The sequence below is a fragment of the Vigna unguiculata genome, chromosome 11 (assembly GCF_037176805.1).
Source record: "Vigna unguiculata cultivar grain cowpea cultivar isolate G323 ecotype 2 chromosome 11, ASM3717680v1, whole genome shotgun sequence".
Classification (NCBI taxonomy): domain Eukaryota; kingdom Viridiplantae; phylum Streptophyta; class Magnoliopsida; order Fabales; family Fabaceae; genus Vigna; species Vigna unguiculata.
The window spans coordinates 18,250,976-18,259,812 of NC_140802.1; the positions used below are offsets into that span (position 1 = coordinate 18,250,976).

Consider the following 8,837-nt stretch of genomic DNA (forward strand, 5'->3'; position numbering starts at 1 on the left):
CATTTCTTTGTAAACTTTCATTGAACAATATTTAAATGGATCATTTGGACTTTGTTTAAAATTTATTAATGTTATATATTATATTTTATTTGAATTTATAATTAAAACATATTATTAAATATTTATTTTTATTTATTTATAAATATTTACAAATACTCATAAATAGCCGTGATGTTAAAAAATTATACGTGTATCCATACTCTATCCACCTCTCATCTTAAAAAAAAAAAAAATGGTATAATCCCAGTAATTAAACCGAAATAAATTCTATTAAACATGCTCTAAATCGTATTCTATTACCGAAAAAGGACAAAAAATAGCTACCATGTCACCCCACCCATCACTTTCCAACTCACCTTTATCCTCTTTTTAACTTTCTCACGACTGGAGAAGCTCAATTCTTTACTCAACCTTCACTTCTCCCCTCCATCTTTCTCTCTGAGTTCCGTGAATCATGGACAACCCAATCGCCGGCGACGATTTCATCTACCTTTCTGGCTTCGGAAACCACCTGTCCTCCGAGGCTCTCGCCGGAGCTTTGCCGGCGGGACAGAATAGCCCTCTCATCTGCCCCTTCGGTCTCTACGCCGAGCAAATCTCCGGCACCTCCTTCACCTCCCCTCGCAACCGCAACCTCTTCAGGTCAATCTTAGCTCTTCTATAACTACCGTATGTATTGATTTCTGTTTATGTTTTGCTGTGTCCTTCAAAACATATGTGTAGAAATTTATCACCATTGGAAATACTAGTTTAGTACTAGTAATATCTTTTTGATAAATCCTAAACTGGAGCACACAATTGAAGTTAGTTTGCAAATTTTTATGCTGTAAATCCATAAAAACCCAATACATCCATTTCTAAAGTATGTATTAACGAAAAAGATGGGATACATATACAACAACACTTTATAGAAGATATCTTTTGTTTTTATTTGTTTCTATCATATTATTTGTTATACCAAATAATTTTGTTTTACAATCAATATTTCTCATTTAGAGCATAATACCACTTTTTGCGTACGATCTTCCCCTTACATCATTCGTTACATATGAAATTCTGTCTTTTTTCTGTTTCCTCTCTCTCTTGACTGTACAAAAGTGTTGCATAAGTATCATTTTTTTTAAATGGTTATTAACTCTTATGTCTTCTTCTGCCTGTGCTGGCTTAATTATTTGTTGTAGTTGGTTTTACCGGATCAAGCCATCAGTGACCCACCAACCGTTTAAACCTAGAGTACCTAGTAACAGGAGAATTTTGAGTGAGTTCAACAACTCCAACAGTTCAGCTAACCCAACACAGCTTAGATGGAAGCCCATGGATGCACCTGATTCACCAACGGATTTCATTGATGGGTTGTCCACCATTTGTGGTTCTGGCAGCTCTTTCATGCGCCACGGATACGCTATTCACATGTAAATAATTGGTACCCTTTGATTAATACTATTCTTGTTTATCTAATTGGTTTTGTGCTAGTCAATCCATTTTCTTTTCCGTTGACTTTTTTGGCAGGTTAGGTTTCCTAATCAGAACAACATTATTTGTGAGCTTAAGTCTCTTAAATCACAAGCACTATAAAAAGATGCATTGATGTCACAATTTATTAAGTAGGTATTGAAATAATACATGTTGTGATAAAAGTAGGGTGGTTTATCACAGTAAGAGGGTCTCCAGCAGTATAGCTGCCGCCCACAACGAAGAGATCTCAACTCTTGGTTGGACTTTACATTTGGTGTATACGAAGGTGGTGGAAAGAGATGTAACTAATTGACTAAAATCCTTCATTAACAGTGAGGTTGTGGTTGCTTGGGGAGAAATCCTTTTAAGATATAGTGCCCCTGCTATGTGGGATTGATATTCCAATTTTCGGAGTCCGAGTGATTGGCTGATGTCAAGATGGGTTGTTATCCCCTCTTTCCTTACCCCGTTCTAGGAGATACCAATGAATTATTAGGCTGCCAAAAGCCAAGGCGCCGTCATAGTTCATATGTGAATAATCTAGGTTATTCTAGGAACTTTTCGGACTCGGCTTTTTAGTTACTCATTCAAGCTGTTAAGTTAAATAACCAAACTCAAATTTTTAAGTAGGCTTGTATTTAAATGAGTTCAGTCCAAACTTTAAAACTTTGACTTTAAGAATTCATGCGTAATTCTTTTATATAAAAGTTTAGAATGGAAGCTATTGTTGTTTATGTTTCCTTTAGATGTTAGTACACTTGTTTCAAAGTTCAAGTTCTATTAACTATTATGATGTTGCATTTGTGTAAAACACTAGCTTCTGATTTTGATACATTACTTTTTCTCTAGGAAAGTATTTATGCATATTTTAATTAGTAGATTAGTATTAACATAAAGTTTAGATGCTATACTGATCAAGTTAAATAATAATTTAAGAATAGTTTCATAGAAACAAAATTGATAAAGTTATTAATGAACTAAACAAGCCAAGTTACGGCTTAATATTCTTTAAACGAACCAAATTCAAGCTCCTACTTAAGCTCAATTGAATAAACGATTCAAATTTAAACCATAAACTCTTTACTAGCCGAGTCCAGGCTTTAAGGGCTTGTCTCGATTTTGCTCGTTTACACTCCTAATAATGCAATATGAGTCTTAGTTCTCCTGCACTACTTGTGTGGCTTGAAAGGCAGAAATGAGATATGAGGTCCTAGTCTGAAACAATAACCGTGGTCTGAGCAAGGATGAGTTAAGGTAGCAATTGACACTGACTGAAAAAAATGGAATAGAACAGTTAGTTTTTTAATCACTATTCTTCTCGTTTTCACATTTTTAGTAGAACCAAATATACTGCGTTTTTAACCTTTTGATTTTATACATAAAAAACAGAACTCATTTTATATTTTGTCCTGTTCCTGTCTGTCTTCTACCTAACACTATCTAATACGAAGCAAGTATTGCTTTAACTTGTTTATTTGATATATTCTATTTTGTGTCTGCCCTAAGTTATGTCACCACCATACACTGCTTTCTTAAATTCACATCTGGGCTTTATTTTTCTTTAATTTTGGTAGCCTAAGTAAAACAATACTAATTTGGGTAGTTCATAGATAGTGATGCTAAGCTTCCAGATTTGGTATGATAAATTTAAATTTTGAAAGTAACATCATCACTTTAATAAAGGGGAAAGTATCGCTTATAGGTACGCTGCAAACAAATCAATGGAGAATTGTGCCTTTTGCAATGCTGATGGTGACTTCTTGATAGTTCCCCAACAAGGAAGTAAGTCACAATAACAATTTCCTTGATTGTTCAATATTCACTTAGAAAGTGGTCTTTGGGGTTGATTGCTTTGTACTTACGTGCATATAATCCTTTCTGGACCAATATAATTTCCCTCTTGTCTATGCTCAATGAACTCAAGGTGCTTCCTTTTCCATTTCGAACATAGAAAGTATGTTTGTTCTCTCTCTTGACTTGAATATAAAAGAAATTACTTAATTGAAGGATGCATTTAGACAATAATATTGTTTCCTTAAAATCACTGGTGCAATAATCGTGTGAATGGGTACTTAAGGTTTATATTTTCCGTGATTTCTTTCATTAGAGTTTTTTTTTTATTCTTGTGTATAATCTTATTATTATTATAAGGACAAACTGTTGTATGCATTTTTGTTAATTCTTCCTTGCATTAATTTCTGCTTTGGCATTGTGGTTAATAAAGTTTGTATGATGCTTGTTCTCTAATGCTTCCCATGTATCATGGGCTTTTCAGAAGTATACATTTCCATATATTTTATTTAGTTTTTCATATTGGCTTCTGAAATTGTAGGACTCTTAATCACTACTGAATGTGGAAGGTTAAAAGTTTCCCCGGGTGAAATTGCTATACTACCTCAAGGTTTTCGTTTTTCTGTGAATCTGCTTGATAGTCCATCGCGGGGCTATGTTGCTGAAATATTTGGTACTCATTTTCAACTTCCTGATCTGGGACCAATAGGTATCTTCCATCTTTTGCTCTTAAGAAATTTAAACTATGATATTTATTTGCTGAAAATTCAAGGTATATAGAATTAAAAGTGAGTTTTTTTTTATATTTAAGGTGCTAACGGTCTTGCTGCGCCAAGGGATTTCCTTGTTCCTACTGCATGGTTTGAAGATAAATCCTATCCTGGGTACACTATAGTGCAGAAGTTTGGTGGTGAACTCTTTGCCGCAGTTCAAGATTTCTCTCCCTTCAATGTTGTTGCTTGGCATGGTAATTATTTTCCATATAAGGTTGGTGATTTTCTCTTCCAACATTGTTTTCAGAGAATGACTTGTGATTAAAATCATATTATTCAGTTTGCTACGGGTATAATTTCTGTGAAAAAAATTATGCATCTTAATTTGGCGATTATTGTTTTTGCTTGCAGTATGATTTAAGCAAATTCTGCCCGTATAATACGGTTCTGTTTGATCATAGTGATCCATCAATCAATACTGGTATGCATCTATAAAAGTAAAAATTTCCATGACCATTGTCTCTTTTTTTTTCATGGAAATTGTTCTTTCTTTATATTTTTTTGACAACTTCTGTTTCCATGTGCAGTGTTGACAGCACCAACTGACAAACCTGGAGTGGCATTACTTGATTTTGTCATTTTTCCACCCAGATGGCTGGTTGCTGAGCACACTTTCCGGCCTCCATATTATCATCGCAACTGCATGAGTGAATTTATGGGCCTCATTCACGGTGGCTATGAGGTATGTCATCAAAATTTGACTTTTAATCACTATTTGATGGAAGAAGTAAATGGTAATATGTAGCTTTATATGGGAAAATATCAAGACTAGTTTTGTTGTCAGTTGAGTCAGAATGTAGTCTATGACTAACACGTTTGTTTGTTTAGGCCAAGGCTGATGGATTTCTTCCTGGTGGTGCAAGTCTCCATAACTGTATGACTCCCCATGGTCCTGATACCAAGTCATATGAGGTATGGTTTTTTCAAACAATCATCCACAATAAGATTACAAGTACAAAAAGTAAACCTCTATTCTAATGGGTGAGTTGGGCCCTGTAACCCATGTACCTACTCAATAGGCTAACTGCTTGGTTAAGGTTGATTTAGTGCACACCATTGGATACATCAAACTCCCCACTACACTAGATATTAAACACAACTCATGTATTCCTTCTCAAATTCTGGAAGAGTAGTACTGGTTACAGATAGATGAATAGGTGATGTCAATGGAGTAGCAACTAACTTGGCACCACTCATGCCATAATGGTCTGGGGACTTCTGAATATACTTTTCTGATCCAAAAATAACTTCTTGATATACAAATTCTTCGTCAAACAAAGTTCAAAAAGTTGTTTCTTGAAAAACAACTTACTACAGATGATGAAGGATTATCTTGTTCCTTTTTAAGATTATTGAATATGGTGTGAGTTGATTAAGAAAACTAAGTGAAATCCCCACTGGACATTAAGATAGCAAGCTATTTAGATGTGAAGGTTCCTTTCACAAAGTTCAAGAGAAGAAGATGATGGGTTGATTCAAAACAAAAAGGAAATGGAAAGCACATAGACCATAGAAAACCAAGAACAATTAAAGGAAGAAGAAAACATAAAATGGAAAGGAAAGAAATGGTAAAAATGTGAGAAGCACGCCACTACAAGGCTAGGCTATAAGCCATGGCAACCTTGAAGATGAGTGGATGTGTGCCGCCACTTGCTATGCAAGATAAGGCTTAAAAGTATTCACTCCCAAGGGAGGAAACTCTCACAAATGGTTGAGACACAAGAGTGTTTTAACTTCAAAATGTTCAACCCTTTTACATGTCTAGGAGCACCTCTTATATAGAAGAGTCTAGGGGCCTCTAAGCAAATAAAAGATACCTAAGGATGTCTCTACAAAAACCTAACCCTAGCTTCTAGAAACTAGGTCAAATAAGGTTACAAAAAATGAGAGACAAAAGAGCTAACTATGGTGTGTGCAAGGCTAATTTCGTTCTAGCACAAAAGGAGACAAAAAATGTGTCTCATATGTCTCCAAAAAGTGGCCAAAGTGTGCTAAAAACAAAGGAGACCAAAGGTACATAAGTACACTTGCTTCATGCCTTTTACTTTATGCTTTATGCCTTTGCTTTACTCTCTCCTCCACATTATTTATGCTCCCCAATCACCATGCGCCACCTAGCATTGCTTTCTTACTCCTAATTAACCTACAAAGCAAATAAACATAGATTAGCATGTTGGCTTAAGTCAAGTCAACTATAGTCAACAAGTCAAACCTAGTCAAAGGTCAACAAGTCAACTAAAGTTGATTCAACTAAGTCAACTTTGGGAATCAAAAATAACAAACACAAATGAAAGGGATGAAGGATTAGTGAACTTCCTTTCTAAACATGCTTAGTGTTCTTAAGCATGTGCCTCCATCCTTAGTTGGGGTCAATCCTTCATCAACAGACATACTAGGTCATGAAGAACCTCTTTAGCTCCAACCACAACCCAAAAGTAGATTCTTTATTTGCAATTTCATAAAGAATTTTATTGAGACAAGAGAATTAGGAAGTGAGTTTTCTCTTAAGTTCTCATAAACGAATCTTCCATGTGTTGTCCTCGCAGAGAGATGTGTCTAGACATCACGATTTTTCAACAATACATGCGTATAGATGTGTCATAGATTGAAGTTATTCTTTCCCTTTAATTTCTCAGTCTTAATTGTGTAGGCCATCTTCTTGAAGCTTTTCTTCATGACAAGATGAACAAACAAAGTTGACTGATCTTAATCACGAATCAACCACTATGGATGCAAAACGGATCAGAGAACTAAACCTCTCATACCAGTTGTTGGGTATTAGAGATCAAAATGTTTGCAAACAAAAGCACATGAAACACTGGATTTAGGGAATGCAGAATTAACATCTAAGGAAAGATAAAGAGATTAAGAAAAATGATAATGATTCTATATAAACCTGATTGATGGACACACAAGAAAGAACACGGTGATTCCAGAAATAGAGTATACAGGGATGGAACAATAAATTACATATATATATATATATATACATATATGTATACATATATGTACATACATATATACATGTATGTACATATATATACATATATGTATGTACATACATATATATATATATATATATATATATATATATATATATATATATATATTAACTAACAATAATCATCTAATAACAATCATGACCGGATGCTGACGCTTCAAATGATAGACTATATCTGCTAAATGATCCTATTAGATGCACTAACCAGACAATGCTATTAGATGATGAACTAGATGAAGATACATGACAAAACTCAACAATTAGGTTAGCTGAGTTAGAATTTGGTGTTCTGTAGTCTATGCCTATCGCATTTGTTTCTTCAAGCCAGGGCTGATGGATTTCTTCCTGGTGTTGCAAGGGTGTTAGTCTCCATAACTAATTGACTCCCCATGGTCGTTATACCAAGTTATATGGTGTATACTTTTTCCAAACAATCATACACGATAAGATCACAAGTACAAAAGGTAAACACCCTATCTAACGAGTATTCATGGGTCCTAGTAACTCAGGAATCCGGACTAAATTGACCAACCCAAACACATTGATTAAGTTGATGACCTTTGGTTTGGTACTGGGTTTTTTTATTTTAAATTTTAAAGTGCAACATACTAATTTGATATTTACTTTTTAATTACTTTTATGCATTTTTTCATTTATTTATTTATTCATTTTTATTATTTTAAATTTTAAGAAAATTCTAAACATTTTAATAGACCAACCCAAAGTATTGTAGTTGATCAAAGATAACAGTTTTACCCAGACTTGTGGACACTCTCCCCCGTTCTAGTGCATGTGTTAGTAGCCTTCGATTTCCCTAAATCTTCATTTTAATTTATTTATTTTGAAAATTTTATTTACTTTAGTGAATGGTTGAACCCACATTCCATCCTTTATAAAATCATTTCTTATATCTTTTTAAACAAAAGCTTCTTTTATAGCATCATATTTCTACATTAGACACGAAAGTTCTTACCAAAGTGACGTGGAACCCGACATGCTATTAGTACTTTATAGAGCAAAATGCCGTGTCTAATAAAGTAGAAAATGGTTTCATTATGTGCCATTTATTAAAGATGCAAAAGTTTTTACATTGGTGGATTCAGTCTTGTACTAACCTATATGTTGGGATTTAATTTACAGGCTACCATTGCTCGAGGTAATGATATAGGACCCTCCAAGATCACAAGCACAATGGCTTTTATGTTTGAATCAAGTTTGATACCCCGGATCAGTCAATGGGCCCTAGAATCACCCTTCTTGGATCAAGACTATTACCAGTGTTGGATTGGCCTGAGATCTCATTTTACAGTAACAGAGACATGTCCTGAAAACTCGAGCGTGCGGAATGGACAGTAAATGGGTGCCGCACAGCTACAACTGTATCCCCAATAACTTTGATCTTGTGCATAAAAATAGATGTAATTATAAAATATGAGAAATAATACTTGTACAACAAATTGTACAAGGACTAACTAATCTATAATCAGTTGGTTGGTTGAACACGACACGCGATTGTGTGTTATAAGACTTTGATTGCAAATTTCATTAATAAAATAATGGTTTAATTACTCGGATAGTACCCACTTTAATAGAAATGTGTCAATTTAGTATATGCTAGAAAAAAAGTGTCAACTGTGTTCCCAGTTTTTTAAAAATGTCTCAATCAGATCCATCCCCAGTTATTTCATTTTATTTTTTAAAATTTTTTAATTTTTTTAATTTTTTTGTAAAATGTTTTTGTTGACACGTGTCAAGAATTTTTGTTGTAACATGTGGCAATGTCAGTGCCACATGGTAGGACAATCCATGTGTGACAA

General features: G+C 34.3%; 1 protein-coding gene across 1 annotated transcript; it reads left to right on the plus strand.

Annotated features, from left to right (window-relative positions):
• Window positions 1-386: 386 nt before the first annotated feature.
• On the plus strand, window positions 387-8,588 carry HGO (homogentisate 1,2-dioxygenase). The gene is made up of 9 exons (XM_028055166.2): window positions 387-642; window positions 1,182-1,412; window positions 3,158-3,237; window positions 3,788-3,955; window positions 4,058-4,233; window positions 4,371-4,440; window positions 4,547-4,701; window positions 4,848-4,931; window positions 8,161-8,588. Exons 1-9 carry the CDS (start codon window positions 455-457, stop codon window positions 8,374-8,376), a joined length of 1,368 nt encoding a protein of 455 aa, XP_027910967.1. The 5' UTR covers window positions 387-454; the 3' UTR covers window positions 8,377-8,588.
• The last annotated feature ends 249 nt before the right edge of the window (window positions 8,589-8,837 follow it).

Bases quoted from the DNA above. Each gene is read 5' to 3' on its own strand.
- HGO (XM_028055166.2), top strand. From the start codon at position 455: ATGGACAACCCAATCGCCGGCGACGATTTCATCTACCTTTCTGGCTTC. The intron at 643-1,181 runs GTCAATCTTAGC...TATTTGTTGTAG, and splicing joins CGCAACCGCAACCTCTTCAG to TTGGTTTTACCGGATCAAGC. The intron at 3,238-3,787 runs GTAAGTCACAAT...CTGAAATTGTAG, and splicing joins GATAGTTCCCCAACAAGGAA to GACTCTTAATCACTACTGAA.